The following is a 26,175-nucleotide window of genomic DNA, read 5'->3' as shown; positions in this document are numbered from 1 at the left end:
CTTTAACAAAAAGAAATGGCGAATAAACCGCACCGGAGCCAAACGAAAAAGGAATTGGTCAAGCGGGTTTAAGTTTGAGGCTAACACAATAGCCTACAATATTACCACGGTTATATAAGATAACCGCGGTAGAAGGTTAGGGTTTAAGTTTGAGGCTAACACAATAGCCTACAATATTACCACGGTTATATAAGATAACCGCGGTAGAAGGTTAGGGTAGATACCACTGCCATCAGCCATGTCTAAATGTTAAAAGAGCGAAAAAATGCTCTAGGAGGTACAGATAAAGAGTTAAGAGTTAACCCTTCCAGTACTCCATGTAAGATGGAGTGTACTGGATCTGTGGTTAGTTTTGACTAAGTAAAGTTAATGGTAACTTTACCCTTTTTTGGGGGACAGTAGTCACCTCAGAAATGGAATCGGTGGGAAGTCTGAACGAAAACCCTGTGCCACTGCACAGAAGGTGCTGTGTGACACACACAAAGAAGGGGGCTAGTGAAGTGGTGTCCTCCAGAGCCCACAATCACAAAAACGGGTTAAAACACATTTCAAAATACAAGTAAGAGTGGTGAAAAGCTCACACTCTTACCAAGTGGAAAAGAAACAACTCCAGAGATCGAGTAAAGCTGCTGAGGGACTCACTAGGTAAGGGAAATTAGCCATGAAATGAGAATTCTCCCTTACAGGTAAACTTGGAGAGGTCAACTATCTGGTGGACTTAGGAAATCCTAAGGAGGCTTGCAGAGTCTTTTACACCAACCGTCTAAAAGCTTATGTCGCAAGACCAGAAGTAGGAGCTTTGCTTCTAGCTTCAGCTCAAGAGGAGGAGGAGAGTGAACCTCTACCTGACCTACTCAGAGGACAGCCTTTAGATGAGAAGATAGAAGGAGTCAATCTCTCTTCTAATTTGACAGCTGAACAACAGGAGGAGTGCAAGTTTCTGTTAAATCAGTTTGCATCCCTGTTTTCACTATCACCAGGCTTGACCCCTTGGGGCTAGCATGATATTTTCACTGGTGACTGTTTACCTCTTAAAAGCAGAGGTTACAGGATGTTAGATCATGTAGGAACCTACATAAAGGAAGAGGTCAACAAGATGCTTGATGTCGGGGTAATAGAGCCCTCTACCAGTCCATGGTCTAGTCCAGTTGTACTAGTGCCAAAGGCAGGATCCAAGGAGTTCAGATTCTGTCTGGACTATAGAGCTCTTAATGCAGTCATTAAGACTAATGCCCATCCTTTACCAAGGACAGATGAACTGATGGACAAGCTTGGTTCAGCCAAGTACCTCAGTACATTTGATCTCACTTAAGGCTATTGGCAAATAGCCCTGACAGACCATGCCAAGGAGAAAACTGCATTCCAACCCCAGCAGGCTTCTACCAGTTTAAGGTAATGCCTTTTGGAGTAAAGAATGCACCTGCAACATTCCAAAGGTTGGTTAACCAGGTTCTGAATGGGATGGAGGACTTCTGCATGGCATACTTGGATGACATTGCAGTGTTCAGCCCTACTTGGAAAGAACATGTTGACCACTTAGGATATGTTTTGCAGGCTCTTGAGCGGGGCCATCTGACCATAAAGGCGAGTAAGTGTCAAATTGGTCAGAGTAAAGTGGTCTACCGTGGACATAAGGTAGGAGGAGGTGAAATCAGGCCATTGCCTAGCAAGGTACAAGCTGCACAAAACTGGGCCACCCTACTACTCAAACCCAGGTGAGAGCCTTCCTAGGCCTCACTGGTTACTATAGGGACTTCATAGAGAACTATGGGACCGTAGTTTTTCCCTTGAATGTGATCTCCTCACCCAAATGTCCTAAAAAGGTCAGGTGGAATGAGGAGTGCACTCAAGCATTTGAAGGTCTTAAGAAAGCCCTTTGGCAAGCTCCAGTCCTAAGAGCTATTGACTATAAGCAAACCTTCATTGTGCAGACAGATGCTTCAAATACAGGTATAGGTGCAGTTCTGAGTCAGCTGGATGAGAAAGGTAGGAAGCACCCCATTTGCTTCATCAGCAGGAAGCCAAAGGTACCTGAGACAAGGTGGGCAACGATTGAAAGAGAATGTTTTGCTATTGTGTGGTCACTAAAGAAGTTTAGACCATACTTGACTGACCACCAACCCTTGAGATGGTTGATGCAAATGAAAGGGGAAAATCCAAAACTACTGAGATGGTCAATCAGCCTGCAAGGGTTTGAATTTACCATTGAACACAGGTCTGGGTGTCACCACCAAAATGCTGATGGTCTCTCCAGGATGTTTGACTGACTGGAGTAAGGAGATTCATCCAGGATTGAATTAAATCCTCCTGTCCCTTTGTCCGGGGGGGGACGAGTGTTAGGGAGAATTCTCAAGAATGTGCTAGTTTCCCTTACCTTTTGAGACCGCCAGCAACTTTGCTGGATTTCTAGGATTTTAATTTTTACCTGGAAAGAGTGTGAGCCTTTTTTCCCACTCTTTCATGTATTTTGATGTGTGTTTTACTTTTGTGTTCTTTGGATATGGAGTCTTAAAACAACTACATAGGCATCACCTTTTTCTTGTGTTGCACACAGCACCTTCAGTGCAGTGGCACAGGGATGTCTTTCAGACTTCCCCAGGTTTAAATACCTTCTCTGGGACTGACTACTGTCTCCCAGAGCATGTAAAGTAAAATTGACTTTACTGGTCTTTTAAAATGTACAGACCCAGCACACACTATCTTCCTATAGAGTGCTGGAGGGGTTGCCTAGCATCCCCTGAGGCTAAACACTGATGTAACAGTCAAATGTTACCCTTTCACTCTTGAAATGGCTGGTGGCAGTGGTTTAGAACAAACAACCTTGATTTTTCCCGACCGCGAACACTGGTAGCTAAAAATCGAGTCAGCCATGTTTTTCAATATGGCGCCCAAGACCTATCTGTAAAAACAGACTCCGGTATTCTTTTTTCACCGTTTCTTTTCCGAAAGGTCCTTCTTGTGTTTAACTCTGCGCGCGAAACCAGATTTCGTCCCTTTGTTCGTTGGCCTTTGGCGGGCTTCAGTGCTGAAGCCCTCCTCTGGCGCCTAAGTGTCTCGGGTGGACAGGATGTGAGGGAGGTGCCTGAAACTCCCTGTGCTTAGTCTCCTAGGAAACCTGAATGCACTCTGGCGTGATTGGCCGGCTGGCTGTCCGGCAAGGACAGCCAGCCACTCTGCTGGGTGAGTGACAGCCAGGCTGGAATGAGTGGTGGAAAACTGTTTTAAAGCAGGCCTCTGGGACTTGGAAAGCCGAGTCGACCACTGGAACGAGAGAACCGAAGATGAGCTGAAGGAAGATGACTGCTGCAACTCCTTGTCCACCGGTGAAGCCCTGCTGCAGGTCCGAATTACCTGAAACTCCCCCGACATAGAAGCCCTTCAAGGACGACTTCTTCCCTTGAGTTTGGTGGGAACAACTAACTCGCAAGTCACCTGGACACCGTCTCTATACTGGTCGAATTTTCTTCAGAGTGCTGTTGAAAACCGGATAGCCAGTGAGAAGGATACCAGTGTGTGGTCTTTAAGGCACTCACACATTAAACCGACGTTTTGCCAAGCTTGTGGCCTCTTCCTTGGGCAGTACAGGAACCTCCCGACGTCCTCCTTGTCCCCATGACTGAAGCTCAGGAACAGCGAGATCTGCAGGAACTGCCAGGAACAACTACCTCAGCTACAGCTCTTCTTCATTCAAAAGGTAGTGTGCAAGTGCGGTCAGGAAATCCTTTCTGCCGCGGTGAAAGTTTGTGAAACTTTCCCAACTTTGAAGGCTTGTCCTTCCCTAAACTGATTTTTAACTTTTCGTCTGACCAACTACTTCTAAAAACCGTGGCAAAATCGTACCCGTTTACTACCAGAACTCTGCTATCCTATACAAGACTCTGAACCATTGACTTTGGCCCAGGCCTATTGAATTGAATTGCTGGTTGTAGTGAACTGAAACTATTTGCCCTACCTCTGAAAGTATTTCTGCTTTAATTCTTTTAACCTTGTCTTTTTACCCCTTTTTACCCCTTTTTTTTACCCCTTTTTAAAAGTAACTGAAGTGCCATTTTGCTCCCACTTCAGGGGAGCTGAACTTGTCCAGAACCGAATTTGTTGTGTATTGTAGTATATTAGATTGTGATAATGAGCTGCTCTTACTAGTGGAATGTTTTCCAACTGACTGTGTAAATAAATGTATATTCTAGTCAAAAGAAGAGTACAAGGCAATCTGCATTAGATGAATGGAAGAGCCAGTGCAAAGAGATTCTTGCACAGGTGGGGTCAGATGAACAAACAATATGGCAGAACCCCGACCTGGTGAAAAAGAAATTATTAGATCTAGACTGGATCCAAGTATGTGAGAAAAGAGCGGCACAAAAATGTATGAACAACGCACCATCAGAAGCCAAAAAACGTAACACACTTGCAAACTATTTAATGTTATCACCGTGCAAACGACTAAGAAAATTATACCTGAAGTTCAGATTAAATATCTTCGAAACAAAAGAAGTTCTAATTTGGAGAAGGTCAATTGAAATAAGTAACTCCAAGTGCAGGTTGTGTGCTAGAGAAGATGAAAACCTAAAGCATTTGATATTGTTTTGTGCTGAATTAAAAGATCAGCGCGAACAATGTTTAAGGCTTGAGAGGAATCGAGTTCTGACATACAATGCAGAAGAATGGTGGAGGCATCTACACACTGGCGAGAGCAAAACCCTAAGGATCGCCACAATGAGATTCCTAGACCAAATCCAAACATGTTTAGAGACCAATCCAATAGAATCAGCTGACGTGGAGCCGCCATAAATAGAGGTGATGTTATCGATCGACAGAAGAAAGTGAAGGAATGTAAAAAACACAAGAGTGAATAGACTATTAAATAAGTAAGTCCATGGACTATCTTAAGTAGCTGAAAACGAATGTATAGAAGCAAGATGCTGAGTTTCAGTAGTAGTCTAAATGTGGAATTGGAAATGTTGTTATTTTTTCTCTTTTTATATAGTTTCTATGTCTTATTAAGCTTTTCTTTTTTGTATTCTATGTTTTTTTTTATTCTCTCACACTCAATGTGTTGTTATAGTTTTAGATTTTGAAAAGTTTGTAAAAACTAAATAAAAAATAAATAAATTAAAAAAAATATTCTTTTACCACGAAACCTTGAGTAGGTGTTTGTTTGAACCACTGTGATTGCTGTCCCTTTGTGTAACCTCTTGTACTGCTCACTTTACACTTGAGATAAGCCTGGCTGCTCAGCCACTGCTACCACATTACTGTGTAGTACAGGCTTGTACCAAAGGTGAAATTGTACTTACACTTGTAGTCTTAATTGTGTGTAGTGTTCCCAAAGGGTACTGCATTTGATTCTGCCTAACAGGTGGGTCCCTTGTGGTGGGGCTGCCTGCTGGGTGTGGTCACGGGTGATGGGGGCTGGGGTGTGGCTGTCCCGTCAGGAGGGGTCAGCTTCCAGTGGATTTGTGCATGTATCGCGGGCATATGCGTGGGATTGTCCATGCGATTTGGCTGGGGTGCGTCCAGGGTAAGCACAGGAGTTTCCAAGCTATTTGTCTGGGGTGCAACCGGGGTACGTGCCGATTGTGCTGTGGTGCGGACAAGGTATGCGCAGGGGTTGCCACGCGATTTGGCTGGGGCGGGGACGGAGTAATCACTTGAAAAGTCAGCACGTACCCCGGACGCACCCCAGCCAAATTGCATGGAAACTCAGCGTGTACCCGGGTGCACCCCAGCCAAATCGCATGGAAACTCAGCGCGTACCCCGGATGCACCCCAGCCAAATTGCGTGGATACTCAGCGCGTACCCCGTCCGCACCCCAACCAAATTGCGTGGAAACTCAGCGTGTACCCCGTCCGCACCCCAGCCAATTTGCGTGGAAGCACAGCGCGTACCCCTTCCGCACCACAGCCAAATCGTGTGGAAACTCAGAAGGTACCCCGTCCTCACCCCAGCCAAATCCTGTGGAAACTCAGCACGTACCCCGGACGCACCCCATGAAATCGCATGGATACTCGTACCTGGTCTGCACCGAGTTTTCACGCAATTTGGTTGGGGGGCCTGTAAACTGGTCATGGGGTGCCGTGGGGCTTGCGCTGTGTTTGACATTTTACTTGCTTTTTACTGCGCGTGGAGCATGATGTGGGCGTTACTGGCGCTGCTTGATGTTCCTTGCGCCACGGCTAGTGATGCCTCAGAGAATCCATGAATATGCGCACGCTACTTCTCGGTGCGCGGCGCCTTTACTGAGCTGGATTCTATGAATCGGGCCCTTTGTCTCTCACTCACTGATGCCTCTCTAGCAACGCCCCACCATGTCTTGCCCAAAAAATCAAGAAGCATTCTAGCTGCAAGGCCAGTAAGATCAGCCTACAGACACCGCCTCACTATTAACCAGAAAAGATCAGGGGCTCCTGCTTCCCAGTCCATGCCTCCGCCCTCTGGAATGAACTGCCACCCCATCTACGTGACAAGACTTCCTACAACTCTTTCAGAAAGAACCTCAAAACCCACCTCTTCAACTGAATTTCCCCACCGCCGACCCTCTGTCTCGCCCCATTCCTGCCTTAACTGTTTTGTATTCCTTGTAACCAGCGCCTAGATGCACATGAGCTTTGCACACTTCTTTATAAATGTACTAAATAAATAAATAAAATAATTTGAGCATTTGAGGCAGCAGATGACATATGGTGGCAGAAGAGAGAGACGGAGGGAGACTGAGACTTTCAATGTGTTAACGTATATATCGGTATGAATAAGTGTGATTGCACGTGTGAATCCCGATGTGTATGCTGTAGGGGAATGTGTGTTAACAAATTGTTTTCTGTTTTAAATTCGTCCTGGATTCTTGGGGATGCTGGCAAATATTTCGGTTTCATTGACAAATCTGTGAAATCTGCCAAACCTTGAGGAACAGTGTTACACACCAGACCGTTGATTTTGGTGTTAATGTATTATCATAAAATTAATGTCGCCTCTTTCACCAGTTTGCAAACATTAATTTCAGCTATTCTATTTACTTTTTATAATGATATACATGTGTTTCAAGTTGGAAGAGTCACATGCTTGATCTACTCCATCTTTCTTCAAATGCAGCTGATATTAGCAAGGCTCTCTTGGCAAAAAGAAAAAGATTAGAAATGTATACGAAAGCATCACTAAAAACCAGCAATCAAAAAATCGAAAATGTATGGAAAATTCAACAAGAACAAAGGTACGATTCTTTTCGATGCAAGCATTCTTTCATTTTTATGTGAATTTTGTGTCAATCTGCCATCTTAGCAAGCATGGAATACACATAAAGGATTGTATCAGATACACTGTACCCATCGAAATATAAGTTGGTTGTTTTGAGCACTATTATACAAGTCTGTTACAGGAGCTCTTTGAACACTTTCAGAGCTTGCTGTTTTTTATTGATGGTCTACATTTCTTTTTTTGTGTTTCACTTTGGCTATTGATGTAGTGTGGATAATCACTGTATGCCAAGTTCCATTATGGGGTTATAGTGAACACCTCTGCTGATGACCATCTAATGTGGGCACTGATGCACTTACTATAGTAAGGATGGCATGGGATAGAGCTGTTTTTTATGTGAGGTGAAATACCCTAGCCCTTCCCCATCTCTTACTGTGTGTGATATTAAGGTGATGTTTGTGCTTACGTGTAATTCGTATTCAGAATTGTCAGACAGAGGCTTTGGATATCTATAGGGCCTCTCCTGCCTGCCATAATGAATTGTTGAGGCAAAAAAAAAAAAAATAGGAAATAGTAAACAAGTTAAGATCACCTGTGTACATGGGGACCAGGAAATATATCATAGAACTCCCTGCGTTATTAGGATCAGGAGTCAAGAAACTTTTATAAACACTGCAGTCATTCCTGGACTGCCAAAGGGAAACTATTATTAGAACTGACTTCCCACGGGTTGGGGAGATCATGGACGAGATCAATTGGCCACTATCAGTATATTCACCTCTGGAGACATGGGAGGAGGAAGAGTTTTCACCTGCCAAGCCTATCTGGAATTGGGACACCCACCCAAAACCCCATATAAGAATCTAAATGGGGAGGCCAACTGCATAAGGGGGAGGGTATGTGATGAATCCCAGGGTCTTCGCATTGCTGCTATGGGGAAGCCCCTTCCCATGAGTCCAGGGAGGTGATGCTGCTACCCGATAGTCCTCCTGGGGGTGGTACTCAGCGGGTGGATCTCATGGGAATGGAAATCTTCTGTGGAACCAGTGACAACTATCTTGGGAGAACATGGTATGCACCTCCTCCATCTCTGTCCCCTCACTCCCCTCACCCTATCCCATCCTCTATAGTTCCCCACATGTCTATATATTTCTGTAGGGCAGGAGACCCATCTACACAGAACATACTGGGACGAGGAGGGGTGAAAACTACCCAGAGGGTGCACCTTTATCTACTGACATGAAGAAGATCGGGTAAGGAGGAAAAATCCCACTGTGGAACCAACATACGCGGTTCCTTTCGGAAACAAAACAGTTTTACGCTAGAGCGTTCTATTATACTACCTAGATTGGACTACGGCAACAACGCTCCTTTGGGTGGCGCCAACACAAGTTGTATTTACAATCTTCAAGTCATCCAAAATGATGCTGTGCGCATTGCTAAAAATGTCCCCACGAAAAACACACATATCGGACATAAGAACAGAATTGCACTGGCACCTAGAGTAGTTGCTCGGGTCCAGTTCAAAATTCTCATCTTGACCTACAAATATGTCCATGACATCGCTCGCACCTACCTCAGGAACCGACTGATTAGGCACCAGCCTAAAAGAGCACTGAGGGCAACTGATGCCTGGCTGCTTTCATGCCCAAGAATATACCGTACCAAGGGTAAAGATAGGTCTCTTTCATTCTTGGTGCCTAGGGCATGGAATCTCTTGCCTCTGAGCATTAGGCAAGAAAACAATTTGCTTTCATTTTGAAAACATCTAAAAGCTCTTCTGTTTGAGTAAGTCTTATACTCGCTGCTGGCTTTCCTTCTGATTTCCAGTGATGATTGTTTTGTCTGGAGTTTCTACGTGCGCCCTGATGCCTGTGTGATTGTGGCATGTTAGAAAGAAATAAAGAAATAAAGTAAACAGTCAATCAGAGTCCAACTTAACCATACAAAGAGAAGATGGGCTGTGTGCAAGGGGAGATCCTCCCTGGAAGAACCAAGAGCTGGCTGGAGTGTCTCTGCAGCGAACAGGGGAGACCAGCAAAGCCTCGTTGAGCACACCTGGTGCTCAAATTTGTCCTGACTGGAGAATCGGAGGTCTGCAACCGGGAGCCAGACCACGCAGTCGGAGCAAGAGACACAAGCCGAGAGGGACCATTTCTGGAAGCAAGGTGAGGAGACTCGGAGAGCGCAGGTGCGCCAAACCCACAGCGAGCAGTGGCAGTCCCGCGAAGCCACCTGAGCAAACCGGTAACGCCACGAAAGGTACCTGGGTTACTGTAGCGGGTGGTAGGGATTACAGAGAACGAAGGAGGCAGTTGGGGAAAGTCGAGGAACCCATTCTCCCTCGTCTCAGTACTTGGAGAAATATTCAAAGAGGACATATGATAAACAGTGCCTGGCAGGTTAGTGAACCAGGCCTGGCTATGACATACGATAAATGCGGAAGAGAGGTCTGGGACCCATACGAGACCGGGAAAGACCCGCAAGTACGCTGCATCACGGTCTGGGACCCACAGGAAGTCGGGAAAGCACGGCAGGAACAGTACCGAAGGGTCAAGGACCCATTACAGTTTAAGCCACGCAAACAAGGGGCTGAGTCCCACTGCAAGTCGGAGAAGCCCTGCAACAGAATAAAGGGGTCAGGGACTCACATAAAAGAGAGAGAACGTCCAGCGCAAGTCTGGGAGATCCCAAGATATCCCAGAGGGGTCTGGGACCCACACAAGAGAGAGAGGGAAAGACAGGAAGTAGATACAAAGGGTCGAGGACCCATAGCTAAAAGATGATATACTTTCTGGATCGACAAGAGCTACAGTCAAGTCTGGCAGGATAGTAAACCAGACTTGATGCTACCCTTGTGAACTTTGTTTTTTGGTGCTTGTTTTTTGTGACATACAACTTCTAGTAAAAAGGAGAAGATCCATAGTCAAGCCTGGCAGGATAGTGAACCAGATTCGATGTGTGGTGTTTTTGTTTTATTTGTGGAATTACAACTTGTCTGAAAGAAGAAGAATTATATAAGTATGGCAGGATAGTGACAGAGACTTGATAAGACATTTGTGAAGTGGAGGAAGAACGGGAAGGGACTGCCCCCTGATACTTGGGAACTGTGTTTTTGAGCCAGGAATTAAATATTAAGATTTGGCCATTTGAGTAGGAGAGGAGCCTCCTTCTAGATCAAGAAGACCCCAGTTTTCCTTAGTTAAAATAGAGTGTAAGGGATGGAAATAGGTTTGGACACAGGACAATGAACACTTAATGTTATCGGACATCCTGCCAGAGTTCTTGGTCTTTTGGAATTTTTTGAATTTTCTTTTTTATTTATTTAGCAAACGGTTTACACGCGAAACCTTTCAGTTATACAAAATCTAAGATTGAATGCTCAAGAAACCAAACAATCAAAAGACGGCAAAAAATTTAATAAAATGCATTTTACGTAGTTGATTTCTCAAAATAATCATTCAGTTATTCCAAATTAAAATTTTTTTACATTTCTCCATCCTTATAGGAGATCCTTGTGTCTATTTCCCCGAAAATTACTTTTACAAATTCCAACAAATCAAGAGTCGAAGCAATCCTCTTGCCCTGCATTAGCAAGGCCCAAATGTCATTCAGAGATAGAGCCGAGTAGTCATTGAAGAATTTACCCATTAGGTTTGATCTCATATCCCTTAACTCAGGACATTGCATGACTAGGTGACACAGCATCTCTGGAGTCTTATTGCAAAATCTGTACGAGAGGTCTTGTTTTGTTTTCTCTTTCCTTACTTCCAGTCTTTCTTTTGTAGGCATCAAGTTCAGACATATTTCAGTAACTGGTTATGTAGAGCATCTGAGGGAAATTTCCCCAGATAGCCTAGAATTGTACAATGCCTTCTCATGTCCATATAGCTCTTACCATAGATCTTGTACCTGGTGACCTCATTCAACGTATCAATCCAGTCCTGATGAATAATTTCCGTTTCACATAGTCTGGATTTACCAGGAGTAAGTCAGATTTATGTTCTCCAGTATTTCGATGCACATCGGTCTCCACTCCACAAGGGTCCATTCCCTTCCCAGTTCCAAAGCTGCTTTTATGACCCAAAAGCCCCCTTCTGATGGAGGTTGGAGGCACCGATGGTAAAACGAAAGAGTCTTCCATACCGTAGCCACATACATGGAAATTAAGGCCAGCTCTTTTCTTATTATTGCTATCGGTGTGGATTTAGGCAAGGAAGAACACTCCTCCAAAATGACCCTTCTAATTTAGACCACACAGTCCAAGATAGTGAGAAGGAACATTCCGAACCATATGTCAATATAGGCAGGACTTTCATTTTGTAGAAATCCAACACTGGAATGAGGGAACATTTGCAGTGTCTGAATCGTATGCTCCTAGCCTGCGTTGCAAGATATCTCGTTTTGCTCTTTAGGTTTTGTCCCCTATAAGAGTCAATACTGCTATTGTTGATAGACATACGCAGATAAGTTATTGATGATGCCTCAGGTAGTTTCACTCCTTCCATAAACCAGCCGGTTGATCTCAATCTTCGGCCCCACTTCCGGCCAAATGTTAGGATTTAAGATTTTTCTACGTTTACCCACAGATTGTTCGTAGAAACATAGATGGCCAGAGCATCAAGCTAACGCTGCAAGCCAATCTGGGTCTGGTCAATGAGCACCAGGTCATCTGCATAAAGGATCTTATTGATCTGTGTTCCAGCTAATCTGGGCGGAATGTATCTGATGTTATCAAATGCAGTTCCAATTTCCGAAATATACAGATTGAATGTTGCTGGTGCTAAGCGACATCCCTGTTTCAATCCCTTGGCTGTTTTAATCGGAGCAGTTAGGTTTCGCGAATTGTCCAGTCTGACTCTAAAGCTGGTGTCATTATGGAGGGCCTTGATGGCTTCTCTTAAATCCTGCGGGAAGCTCCAAGCCTTTCGTTTTGACCTTAAATCAAAGTGTTTGGTTTCCGTGCTCCACTTATTTAGATGCTTAAGTAGGAAGGCGGCAAATATTTTTCCAACAACATCAAGTAGGGCGATATGTCTATAATTAGCTGGAACCAGTCTATCGCCCCTCTTGAAAATAGGTACCACGATTGATCTCGTCCAAGAGGCAGGAATTCTCTTAGTGGTCTTAATGGCGTGAAACAGATGTTTCGTGAATGCTGGCCACTTTTCCAGATTCTTTTTTAAGATTACGTTTGTGAGGCCATCCGGCCCCGCTGCTCCAGAGTTGCTAAATGATTTTATCAATTCAAGAATGTCATCTTCGCCCATCTTAAATGTCCATGCACAAGGTTCCTCCGCCTCCTCCCCTACCTCTTCAGAATTTTCTAATGAAAATACAGAACTATAGTAGATTATCCATCCACCAGCAGGTACTGGGTTCGCCATCAAAGATTGCTGTGGGGATTCCATTGCGTTAAAGATTCTCCACATTTTGCTGGTGTTCTTGGATGTCACTGTCTTCAGCATATATTCTGCATCCTGCTGGTAGAGTCTATATTTATGCTGCTTTATACAAATTTTGTAGCGTTGTTTCGCACTTTAAGGGCTTCCCCAGTCTTTACTGCTGGTGACTTTCTGTGTTCTCCCTTTAGGCGAATTAGCAATTTTGTTTCCGTATTGGTTCTCAGGTGCATTGGATAGTCCAGTAGTCTTCAACAGGGGACTCAGCTAGTGACACAGTTAAGTCATGAATATTTTGAGCTGTTATTCTTAACTTGTTTCTTCTGGTGCAATCCCCAAGCAGTTTTTTACAGATATCAGGGGAATTTACAGACAACTTCACAATGCTATGGTCACTGAGTGTGGTTGGTATCACTTTTAAGGACTTCAGATCCTCGTAGAAATTCTCGGAGACAAAGATATAATCCAAGATCTGCTTCTCTTTGCCCCTTTGCCAGGGTTCCATGTGTTAAAATCGCGGCAAGAATGGCTGTGAACACAAAATATTGCGGCAAAAAGGCTGTGGTTTTGCCGCCGCAATCCAGGTAAAGGATACGGGGGACACCCCCGCAACACCTGGACCCATTATACCATTTAAGGAGAGCGGGGGACACACCTGGAACCCCCGCTCCCCTTAAATGGTGTAATGGGGTACACCTTTAATGGGTAAAACAAATTTTTGTTCAGGCGACATTTTTGCTGCTATTTTATCACTGCATACCTTTGCCAGGTCAGGCTTGGTGGAATATCCCCCTTTGTAGAACCGTTGGTGATGTTTATGTTTCTTAGGTCAAGTTCGCTCCACCACACTAAGCCTCTTAAAACTGGTTCTGATGGATTGGGAGGCGGATCTTTTATTAGTTACAAATTATTCTCAAAGCAGTAGATGTTAAGATCACCACAGATGATAATATGCAGATCCGGCCATAACACCATGGCGTCATCTATTTGTTTCATGACTGTTCTAGTAGAGTTTGTTTAAATTTTAGAATTAGCATTCCAGTACACATTGCATATCAGCAAATATCCATCCTCACGCTCCTGCTTGTTGTAATTTTTAAATAAAGCAATCTGTATTAGAGGTGTTATGTTTTTCACAAAAATAAACTCCAGGCCGCTAGTGTTCTTTATGGCTAAAAAGAGTCCTGCCATCGGACGTCCCAATAGACCTTTAACTGCCGGATTTACATATATAGAGAACCCTTAGAGGATTGGACCTTCCCTTATCCATGTCTCCTGGAGACAGATCACATAAAAATGGTCAAACACAAGATCTCCTGTGGCAAAGTGGTGCATGAACTTTCTGGTGTTCCAGCTTCCTAACACCATCCCTTTTGGCTCCTCAAGATTACTATGCTTTGGGTGTTACGAGCTGGATGCCAAGGCACCCGCCAACCAACCCCATCCATGTTTGTCTTGATCATTTGGCCTTTGAGCACTCTGGTCCTTCCTGCACCAACTTTTCCTAGTATTTTCCACCACCATTCACAAGTTTACTGGTGTATTCGGCCCTATATTTTGGGATGATTATTTCAATGGGGCCTTCTGGTTTCTTCTGGTGTCCTGGGTTTGATTAACTCTGTTGTGCCAATGATGTAGGCTCACAAATGACCTTTTTGTTTCTCTATCAGTCATAGTTTGTTTTCGTGTCTCCTCATTTAGTCTTTTTGTTGAGGTAGGGAAACATCTCTTACAAATAGGGTCATCTAGGTTTTCCTTTTATTTCCTTTTCTTTTTTTAAAAAATAATGTTTATTAACATTTTCGATTACAACAACTATACCCCCCAGACCCCTGACCCTGATTACCCCCTCTCACCGCCCCCCAGGCAGAGTTACAGTGTTACCATCTTCTACTACATTAAAAGGCTTTAATTCTAGTTTATGTAATATTAAAAATGTCCAGGTTGTGTGGACCCCATTGTTGAACAAAGTCTCCTTTTAAAAAGTCCAAAAGCAATGCCCATTCCTGATGAAACTTTACATGTTGCCCTTGCATGATATACGTCATCCATTCCTTTGCCACAAACCCCCACAATTTAAACAACCAATCTCTAGCCGTCGGTGATTGCTTCTGTTTCCACTCTCTCGCTATAACCAGCCATGCCGCTATCAGTAACAACATAAAGATTTTGCTAGGTATCTTAGTAAACAAATGCATCTCCGGGTCAAACAGTCGACACAGCCATTCCTTGGGCGTCAGGATCACATTTGGGGGAATTCAAATCTTTATGTGCTTCATAACATCTTCCCAGAATTTCTGCAAATTTTGACAGTCCCACCATACATGTCTCCAATCCCCCCTCCCACCACAACCACGCCAGCACTGTTCCGTTATTGTTGTAAACAATGTATGTAGCTTTTCCGGGGTATAATAGCATTGAACCTTGATTTTATACCACATTTCTCTGATCTGAATCAACCTTGTCAGTTTAGGAACATTTGTCCACAAATGTATCCACTGTTCTCTAGGCAATTCCACTCCCAATGTCTTTTCCCATTTCTGCATTTATCCCCAAGTCTGTTCCCTTTCTCCTTACATCAAAATCCCATATTTATTTATTTGTTTATTTATATAGCGCTGCAGCCCGCTGGCATCAAGCTGCATTACAAAAAGACTAGGACAACGGAGGAGACGGGACAACAAAAAAAGGTACATCCTGTCTGGAAGATTGGGGTGGTGATGTCTTGCTGCAGTTCATTTATTTGAACAGCAGGGATTTCAGATTTTTTCTAAACTGTAAGTAGTTTGGTTCCAATCTGAGGTGCTCTGGGAGTTTGTTCCATTTATCAGTTGCTCTGGTTGGAAAGTGCTGACCAAGTCCGTTGGCTTTTTTTGGGTACATAGCTTTCACCAGCCCTTGGGTTTTAGATCTTAGAGCACGACCTGGTTCAAATGGGCTGATTTGTTTTTTTAGGAAGTCGGGCAGCTCTGTGTAAGCAGTGATGGATGAGGGATATTGATTTGAAAGTAATACGGTCTTCTATAGCCAGCCAGTGGAGGGATTTCCTTTCCTTAGTGATGTGCTCCCATCTTGGTTTACCGGTGATTGTCCTCAAAGCATTATTTTGAATGATCTGGCACTGTTTAATACATTTGTTGCTGGCCCCCAGCATCAGTGAGTTCCCATAATCCAATCTAGATAGGATTGTGGCTCTAGCAATGATGGAACTGTTATGCTGACTCAATAAGGGCCTAATAAGTCTGAGGAGTCTTTGATGGTAGTGGCAGGTTTGCTTAAGGTGTGTTACATGGGCATCGGCTCCCAGAGATGCCTGTAAATAAACCCCTAGTGTCTTCACCTTGTCAGATACCCTAACATGTGAGCTTTTGATTTTAAATGTCGAGTAGGCTAGGTCAAGTTTGGCTCTGGCCTGGGGGGATCCGAAGACCATGAGCTCGGTCTTGCTTCTATTGAGGCACATACAATTGATCTTCATCCACCCCTCAATGGAGTTGTAAATGCAAGCAAGCTTGTTGCTGTCTGTGGCGTGACAACCAGTTAGTTCCATGACTAATTGTGTGTCATTAGCGAAATTAGTGAAAAAGATACCCAAGTTGGTGAGCAGAGTACAGAGACAACGCATGTAGATATTAAATAAAAGGGGGGAAACACTGGCTCCTTGGGGTACGCCACAGTCGACAGATCGGGGAGCCGATGAATGGTCGCCCCATTGAATCTTGGAGCTCCTGTTTCCCAGAAATGAGGCGATCCATTCGATGGCTTCCCGGGAGCAGTTGGCTGATTTATCTAATGCCTCTCTGAGTTTTCGATGGTCTAGCAAATCAAATGCTGCCGAGAGAGGTCCAATAAAATCAGCAAACCGGCTTTAACTTTGTCCGGTATGCTTAGCATTTTGGTCTGGAGATCGAGCAAGGCTGACTCGGTTCCATGTGCTCCTCTGAATCCTGATTGTTGGGTGTGCAGTAGATTATTTTGATCAACGTATTCCTGTAGTCGAGCTGTGGTAACCTTATCTAATATTTTCAATAAGAAGTTGCAATTCGTGATGGGGCGAAGATTAGCAGGGTCACGTTGGTCTAGTCCTGGTTTTTTAACTAATGATGTTACAGTGACGGTTTTGATTGACGTGGGCACCTTATGGTCTCTGAATGAGGCATTTACCATTCTGCAGAGGAAAGGGGCGAACGACTCAGCATTATCCAGAATTAGCTTCGGGGGTAGAATGTTTTCCGAGCAGGAAGTCCATCTGATAGAGGATAAAACTTTGTTCATTTTGTCCAGGGAGATTGGAGCGAATTGAAATTTCTTCTTCTCTGGAAGACTGGGCTCAGGTGTGGTAAAGTTTTGGGGAGACTGATTTTTCCACCTTACAGACTTTTATATTTTCCCGGGCTTTTGAGATTTTATTGGAGAATGCCATTCGTACAGTCTCACCATCCCCTATGAAGGTTGGAATGGGGGGGACAGGGTTGCATATAACTTAGACATCATTTGTCTGTCTCCCGTATGCTTGCTTAGCAACTTTTCAAACCCTGTAAGTTCTCTCCCCGCAGCTATTTTATCCCCTTCCCCCCTATCCAGTGTCTCAGCTGATAGTATTCTAATCTGTCCTTTTCCGTTAGGCCAATCGACTGTTTACAATCCTCAAATGAGCAAATATCTCAATCCTGCATCATGTCTCTCATTTTCACACATCCCACTGATCGCCATTGTCTAAATGCTCCTTGAACCATCCCTGGACCGAATCGCGGATTCCCAAATAAGGGAGTAAACGGAGATGGGCACGTGGTCAAACATCCCTTTTTTAACAAACAGTCCCATATATCGCATACCACAGCCAGTACCTGGCTCGCCTGCATATTTGGGGCTCTATCTTGTCTATATAGCCAGAGAACCCCTTCTAGTGAGCATCCCACCACCGCCCTATCCATCCTTGCCCAGGGTTTAGTGGTGTTTCCCATAAACCACTCCCTTAATACCCGTAGTTGTGCAGCTTCCCCCCGCCCCCTCTCTAGGTGCCATTAGCGTACGTAATGCGATTCTAGGGGTTTTATTACACCATAAAAATCTTCTGTTCAAAGCTTTAAAAAAGGAGTGTGGGACCATTATTGGAAGAGCCTGAAATGTATATAATGATCTTGTAAGGATCACCATCTTAATTAAGGCTACTCTTCCTAGCCATGAAATATGAAGTGGGGACCATTTACCCAAGTCATCTTTTACTTTCTTTAATAATTGCAGGTAATTATTATCATATAGTTGACCCGCTTAGTAATATTAACCCACAGATATTTAACGCAAGTATCTGCCTCTGCAAACAGAGAGTAGGAGGGCAAAGCCTTCTTCTGCATTAGTAAGACCCAATTTCAAAATACTTGATTTCCCCATATTGATCTTTAGACAGTCAACCCTCTCTATATCCTTCAATTCCTCTAATAATACCTGTATTGACTGTTCAGGATTACTTAATTTTATTTATTTTATTCATTTATTGCATTTAATTATACGCCCAAACTCGGGGGTATCACAGCGTAGGATACAAGTATACTTTACACACTTAATGGTAACAAGATTAAAGAGAAAATGCAGAAGATGGCTTACAAGATTATTGGTTAGAACTGGTTACAAGGATAGTTGTAGGATAACTGATTTGCAAGGTAAACATGGTTGAAGCATAGATAATATACACATTTGGCAGTAATATACAAGGGTTCCGGAATGGAGGCAAGGAGGGCAGGCATATGTCATATACAGTGCCTAGTGTAAGTTTAGAATTTATTAAACAGCCAGGTTTTTAGTAGTTTCTTAAATTTTGGGAGGGAAGGCTTGTTACAAATGTTGGGTTGGAGTGAGTTCCAGATTCTGGGGGCTGCTACCGGGAAGCTAGATCTACCTGTTCTAGCGTTCTTGAAGCGGGTGATGAGTAGGTGTGTGTTGGCGTTGGATCTGAGTGTTCTGGCTGCTGTTTTGTGTGTCTGGCATTAGTTAAGATAGATAGGGGCATTAGTGGTGATGCATTTGTGCGTGATGGTGAGTGATTTGTGTAATATTCTGGCTTGTATGGGCAGCCATTGTGCCTCTCTCCTGTACTGGGATATGTGGTCCCTATTTATACCTAGCGCTGCTCTCAGAGCCTTGTTCTGTAGTAATTGCATTTTGTTTGTTTTTCTTTGAAGTCCCTAGTAGTAATATGTTACAGTAGTCGATCTTGGCCAAGATGAGGGCTCTTGCAAGGGTGATGCAGTTTTGGGGTGTGAGGAAAGGTCGACTCAAAGCAATAAGTTTGGCTGTGTATGCAGTGGAGGAAGCAAGAGAACTGATGTGTTTACCCATGGTGTGGCTGGAATCGAGGTAAACACCAAGGGTTTTGACTTGGTTAGAAATGGTGATTGGGGTGCCATCTATTACTATGGATGTGTACTGTGGGTGAAGCTTGTTTAGGCGGGCGGGAGTACCTATTATGAGTATCTCTGTTTTTTCTCCATTGAGGCAGAGACTGTTGGTCGTCATCCAATTCTGTATAATTGAGTAGATTTTATTTACACAAATGGTATCCTGTTCAAGATTGCCTGTGATTGGGATGAGTATCTGTGTATCATCCGTGAAATTGGTATATATTACTCCCATCTTGTCAAGGGCAGCGAATAGGAGTTTAGTGTATGCATTATAGAGAGTGGGGGAGAGGGAGGATCCTTGTGGGACGCCCAGTGGGACTGTTATGGGATCTGCTGCTTCATTACTGATGGCTACTCTAGAGGTGCGGTCAGACAACATTTTTTAATCCAGATGGTTGCCTCCTTTGTGAAGTGAAAGTTATCTGCTAGTGTTAGTCATAGTTTATTATGGTTTACTAAGTCAAATGCTGCGGACAGATCAAGTAGTAGTAGGATGCATAAGTTCCCTGATTTTCTGATGGCGTCCATCTGTTTTTTAAGTTCAGTAGGGCTGTCTCAGTGCTATGCCTGGAACGGAAACCTGATTGTCTGTCCCCGAATAGCTGGTTGTTCTCAAGGTGGGATTAAACTTGGGTATAGCCAATTTTATATATGACTTTAAGGAGAAAGGGGACTGTGGGGATGGGTCTGTAATTGGTGGGTGTATTGGGGTCTAAGGTAGGTTTTTTAAGAAGGGGTCTAACCCAGGTTTCTTTGATATAAGCTGGGATGGAATTGGAGGAGAACGAGGCATTAATGAAGCTAGTGATGGTGGGTGCTAGGGTGGGGCACAGGCCTTAACTATATGACTTTAAGGAGAAAGGGGACTGTGGGGCTGGGTCTGTAATTTGTGGGGGCAGTGGGGTTTAAGGTAGGTTTTTTAAGAAGGGGTGTAACCCAGGCTTCTTTGATATTAGCTGGGATGGAATTGGAGCTGAACGAGGCATTAATGAAGCTAGTGATGGTGGGTGCTAAGGTGGGAGCACAGGCCTTAATTAATTTAGCTTGAAAACTGTCTCCTTTGCAATTTGAGGGTTTAAGAGAGGCTATGGTTTTTAGAACTTGGGTAGTGGTCACTGGAGTGAAGTTTAATTGAGGTATGCTGGCAGTAGTGTCTGACGATAAAGGGGAGGTGAGCTCAGCGGTATGTGCTAGGAGCTTTACTTGTAGAGCAATTTTGTTTTGAAGAGTGTTTACTTTGGATGCTAGTGCGTCCTGGATAGTAGTACTCCACGCTTTACTCACTGTGGCTGGGCTGGGAGATTGAATGGGTGTTTCTAGTTCTCTAATGATAGAGAACAACTCTTTGCTATTTGGGGCAGCATTAGTGATGAGTAGATTCAGAGAGTTTGCTTTGTGGGTTATCACTTTGAGTTTGTAGGTTTTGGAAATTAAGTGGAGTTCATTTTTGGATTCACTGGTGGGTTTTTTTCTGGATAGGTGTTCTAGGCCTCTTTATTTCCTTCTATTTTTGATGAGTTCATCGTTGAACCAAGGGTTGCTGCGTTTGGACTTTGGAAGTTTAGTTCTGCGAGAAGCTACTTCATCGATGGCTGTTTTCAGGCAATTATGGTAATGTAGTGAGATACTATCCGGGTTAGCGTCGACTGAGGGTTGTGTAATTGAGTAATTTATTCAGAATGGGGGTCAGGTTTTCTGGGGTCAGTTTCTGTGTATTTCTCATCAGGATGGGAATGGTTGGGGTGGTAGATGGGACTGGGTCATTGATCATAATTGTGTTGAACCTAATTAGGAAGTGATCAGTCCAGGATATCTCTAGGATGACTGAGGTGTTCAATGTTAGAATCCAATCTAGAATTCTGCCTTTTGAATGGGTTGGGGCATTGACAATTTGCGTGAATTGCATTTCTGGGAACGCATTATGGAAGGCAGTGGCTTTGTGATCTGATATATCATTATAGCCCGGATTAATGTCTCTGAGGAGAATGTGTTTAGTTTTGGGTTTGAGGAGGGGGGTGATGAGTAGTGGTAGTTCAATGTCTGGGTTATTAGTTGAGCTAGGGGCTCTGTACACTATTAGGATGTGTATGGTGGTTTTGCGATCAGTGGCAAGTTTTAGAGATAGTAGTTTGTATCCTGCTAGGGACTCTGTTTTACATTCTCTAAACTGAAGGTTGTTTTTTGAGATGATGCAACACCTCCTCTGGTGGCATCATGACGGTCAGCTCTGAATGTGGTATATTCAGGTGGGATGGCGAGCGTAAGAAGTGGACCTGAGGCTGGGTGGAGCCACGTTTCAGTCATTACTAGGAAGTTTAATTGGAATTCCACAATGAGGTTGTGCATGTCGATAGCGTGAGTGCCTAAGGATCTTACATTTAGTAGAGCGCCTTTTAATGGTGCTTTGGGAGAAGGAGAATTGGGGGTTTGGGCTGGTGTGGCCAGTAGTGGTACTATGGTGTAAGCAACATGTAAGCAACAGGTCTTCCACAAATGCGACAACTTTGTGATCTTCACCCATCAGAGGTTTGCCCCCTATCGTCAACCTCTTTCTAATTTTATGCAGAAACAGTTCCAAATATATTGCAAAGAGGAGCGGCGACAATGGGCATCCCTATCGAGTGCCTCTACCTATTCCTATAAGATGGGAAACAATTTTATTAATCACTGAGCGTATTGTGGGGGTCTGATAATTCCCCTGTACCATCCTTATAAATTTGGTCCCCATTCCCATCTTTTCCATAGTATTAAACAGAAAAGGCCTCTCAACACGAGCAAACGCATTCTCGTCACCCAATGCTATCAACACTGAGGGGATTCGTTTAATATTAACTTTTTCTACCAAATTAATCACCCTCCTGTTATTATCAAAGTCTGGTGCCCTATGATAAATCCCTATTGATCAGCATTGAATAAACCCGGAAGGAGCAGCGCCTATCTTGCCGCTAGGATACCCGTGTATAATTTGGCATCGATATTCATTAACGCATTAGGTCTGGATGACCCACATTTCATCATATCTTTGCCTGATTTCCCGAACACAACTACTTTAGCTTCTGCCATAGTTGTCGTAACCCTCCCCTTCACCACTATTGTATTCAACAATTCTGCCCATCTGGGGACAGTTGTTTTGTGTATTTTTTATAGAAACCCTCTGTGTACCCGGAAGGTCCTGGCGTTTTATTTAATGGCAATGCTCTTATAGCCGTCTCTACTTCTTCCACCGTTATGTCCCCCTCTAACGTCTCCCGCTCCAGTGGGGTTATCATGGGCAACGATATATCCGAAAGATAGCGTTATATTTCCTGCAGGTCTGGGCGATTCGATGTGTATAGTGTTTCATAGTATTGAGCAAAAGCTTCTACAATAGCCACGGTTTCAGTTGTCAATGTTCCGTCGGGCTGCCGTGTCCTCTGAACCATCTTAGCTGCCTTTGATCTCCTCAGTTGTCGAGCTAATAATTTATCTGCCTTATTGGCACGTATGTAATACCTCTGTTTGGTCATCAATAATGCTCTCTCTGCCCTACAAGTCCGTAATAGCTCTAGTGGGCTCTGTAATTCCTTCAGCTTTTTGCCCAGATCACTCGTCCTATGCTGCACTATAGCTTGTTGGGTCTCTCGCAGTTGTTCCTCAAGGTCCCCTTCCATTTCGCCCTCTGTTGTCCCGCCAGGCCCGCAAAGCAATAAGTTCCCCCTCATTACTGCCTTGAAGGCATCCCATATTGCTTCATATGTAACCGTTTGATCAGTATTTTCAGAGAAATATTCTTCTATTTTATCCCATTCCTTATCGACCACTGCGTCATCATTCATCAATTCCTGAGGGAAAGTCCATTTCCACAGCCCAGATCGGGGTCCCCCATCCCTAAAAGTCACTACAAGAGAGGCGTAATCCGACAGCGATATAGAGCCTATATCCATCTCCCTTACCTTCCCCATTAACCTAGGTGTAACTCAGACATAGTCGATTCTAGACAGAGATTGATAAATGTGCGAGAAGCACGTATATTCTTTTTCGTCCCCTCTTATAGTGCGCTATACATAGCACAACGCCAATCTGCCCATATTTCCTTTTAACCCCTGTGATGGGAGCACCGTCCCTTTTCCCACGCCCCCACTTCTCAATACCACTGGTTCCCATGCTAAGTTAAAATCCCCTGCCAATATTATCTCACCCCTTACAAATACTTCCAATTTTATGTGACCACCTCACTCAAGAACCCCACCTGGCCTATATTGGGTGCATATACCGTAGCAACAGTGAATCGCTTATGTTCCAACTGTATAAGTGAAAAGAGATATCTCCCTTCTTTATCCACTAATGACCCCTCTACCGTAACTAAGTGTGTCTCTAAACCCTATCATGACACCCAGAGATTTCCACATTGCATTAGCTTGATAGATTTGCGAGAACGACCGTATCCTGGTCCCCATTTTCCCAACCTTCTTTATATGTGTCTCCTGCAACATAATCACATCCACCTTTTCCTTTTTCAGCATTGCTCCAACTTTTTGCCGCTTTACGGGGGAATTCAACCCCCTAACATTATAAGATAGTACTTTGAAGGTAAGACATTAAGTAAGCTTTTATATTCCCACCGGTTTTGTTCCTTGGCCCCTGTAGTAATAACAATCCCCTCACATTCTCTGCCCTCCCCTAATCCTTCCCCCTTCAACTTCCCCAACCATAACCCCAAAACGGTCCTCTCAGGACTAGACCAAAGATCCTATAATACCCCCGCGTCTGTCCCCAATGCTGAGGTCCAGTACTTTTTTCACTGCCGCTTTGCCCACTCTCTGCAGGACGTTACAGCTTTGCCCCTCTTCCTATACCTTTCCCTTGCGCCGTGGACCAGTCCCATTCCCCACTGAGAGGAGAGCTCCAATCGCCTCTCTCTGTGTCCCTCTTCTTCCTCCAGGTTCTGCAGCGTCACTCCTTCAACACATGATGTTATCCGATGCTGTACTCCTTCCAAAGTGAAGAGCAGTCCAAACGGGAACGTCCATTTATATGAGATTTGTCTTGTGGGGTGGGTGTGACCTGAGCCCATGGTGTGAGGCTGTGAACGGACAGAGGTCCCGTCGAAATCCTTAACTGATCCTGTGATACAGCGGTAGCAGCTAACATTGAAATACATAAAGGCACCTAAAAGTGGGTGAAGCTGATGCCCTGCTGCTGAGTGTAGTTCTGGCTGGAATCGGAGCGGTTTTGCTAGTCGCACGGCTGCCCGAAAGTCAAACACCCGGCAAGAAGACGATGGCGGACTGACCTGTGCTGGAATGAAAAGGGGGAGGAGGAGCAATGACGCTTATGTGCCACGCGGCCCATCCAAGAGCTCTGAGTGAGGCAAAAAACTCCAGTGCCTGAACTAACAGGGGCTGCCCAGACGGATGATAGGTTCACCCACCGGAGACTGCACCCTGTCAGTGCCTGGGATGGTGTTTGTGGCCGCGGGTGGTCCCGCTCGCAGAGATTGCAGTGGGAACCAGTGACTATCTGGAGGACTCGGTTGTGGGCTACACTGGGACCTGCGTAGGACCCTGGGCTTCCCCCCCTGGTTGAGGGTCGGATCGGGCCCAGCAGGGAGTGTGAGCACACAAGCAGGCTGAGACACACGGCAGTGAAGCTAAGATGGCTGAGAACCACTGGCGAGTACATGACGTCAGATGGGGACCTCAGGGGCATTGTGAGCTGGAAAGCCTGAACGTGGCTGTGTGCTGGGATGTAGGAGCAGATCCTAGGCAGGTGCCCGCACTGCTGCCTCTCGGACTGTGAGCCTGGGGCTTCAGTAGCTCTGCAGGCGGGAGAGCTGGTGGATGGTGGATTGTGGAGTTGTAGACGTGACACAGGAGCCAAAGCTGCATCTCGCAATTAATTTGCACCACGGTGATGGTGCATCATCTGCTATGCTGCTAGGAAGCGGCGCTGAGACTGGAGACGAAGCTGAACGGAGGAGGAGTGCAGTAAGTGCGTAAACAAAGGGTGCTGCATCCCGTTTGGAGTACAGCTAGTTCCCTGGGATCCCTCTGCACACTGGGGGATCGTTGCTGGGCAAAGATTCCCCATAAAAAGCCTGGGGGTCTGAACATTAACGCAACTGGGGCCTGAACTGACTGGATGAGGACGGCCACTGTGGATATTGCGGGGAGGTGGGGCCTGCATGGCCACATGGCTTGAATGTATCTGGCGCTCCTTAGGGGACAGGCATTGAGATTTGGTGCAAACACTGGGTAACACCCCTGGGACTACAAGGAGTGGATTGGTCGTGGTAACAAGATCGGCAGCAAGTTGTGGGACAAATGGCAACTGCCTTATTTTGGCATAGCTGCTCCTCGGATCGGGGAGTTGTTGCATTGAATATAGACACTGACACTTGATGCTGCGCTGTGGAGCTGTCCTTCACCTGGCTTTTTGAGCCTCTGGCGCCCACTGAGGTTGCTGATCATTGGCGCTAGCCCCAATACACTGGCTTTACAGGGTTTGCCACCCTGAGACAGGGGGTCTACTTAAGTGGCTCTAGGGATGCATCTGCAGAATTGAGCGGTAACCTGGGTTGGCATGGGGGATTGTCTCGGATGGACTGCTACTAGATGCTCAGGGGTTGGAGCGAAGACAACTATATAGGAGCACTGTACCACAGGGCCTGGGGCTGGGTTGCTGCTTGTTGACTGCTTTGACCTTGGTACTGGCGGTGATAGCAGCAGTGAGGTCCTCTCTAGAATCAAAGATTGACTAGGTTAAGGTGGACGTGCAGCTGCTGCGACAAGAGTTCTGCAACCTGGCTGAAAGGGTAACATCGGCTGAAACTGAACTGAAAGAAACTCGGGAGTCCACAAAGGACCTTGAAACTCAAGTACGGGAGTTGGAGAGAAGGAACGCCGAAGATGCGGAAGGAAAGGCCCAACGGAACAATGTTAGGCTGTTGGGGTTCCCGTAGGGCCTTGAGGGCTCGAACCCCACACAATATGTGGAGAACTTAATATTACAGGAAGTTGGTGCAGGGAACTTATCGCAAGGATTTGCAGTTGAGCATGCTCATTGCTCACTGCAAAATAGGCCTACACCGGGGTCACACCCTAGACTGATCATTGCAAAGATCCTAAACTTTCAGTACAGGGAGGTGATATTAAAGCACTCCAGGGAAGGTGGTGAAATCCAGCGGGACAATTCCAAGATTGCCATC

General features: G+C 44.9%; 1 protein-coding gene across 1 annotated transcript in view; it reads left to right on the top strand.

The window, feature by feature from the left end:
* SYCP3 (synaptonemal complex protein 3) overlaps positions 1-26,175 on the top strand; it is a 784,994-nt gene that overhangs the window by 245,203 nt on the left and 513,616 nt on the right. The window contains exon 5 of the mRNA XM_069629895.1: positions 7,088-7,205. Coding sequence (XP_069485996.1) covers positions 7,088-7,205 — 118 coding nt within the window. The remainder of the gene's footprint in view (positions 1-7,087; positions 7,206-26,175) is intronic.

Source organism: Ambystoma mexicanum, chromosome 12 (genome assembly GCF_040938575.1).
Source record: "Ambystoma mexicanum isolate Mex_15411 chromosome 12, UKY_AmexF1_1, whole genome shotgun sequence".
Taxonomy (NCBI): domain Eukaryota; kingdom Metazoa; phylum Chordata; class Amphibia; order Caudata; family Ambystomatidae; genus Ambystoma; species Ambystoma mexicanum.
Note: the sequence above shows the minus strand (reverse complement) of the source record. Positions and strands in the feature narration are given on the sequence as shown.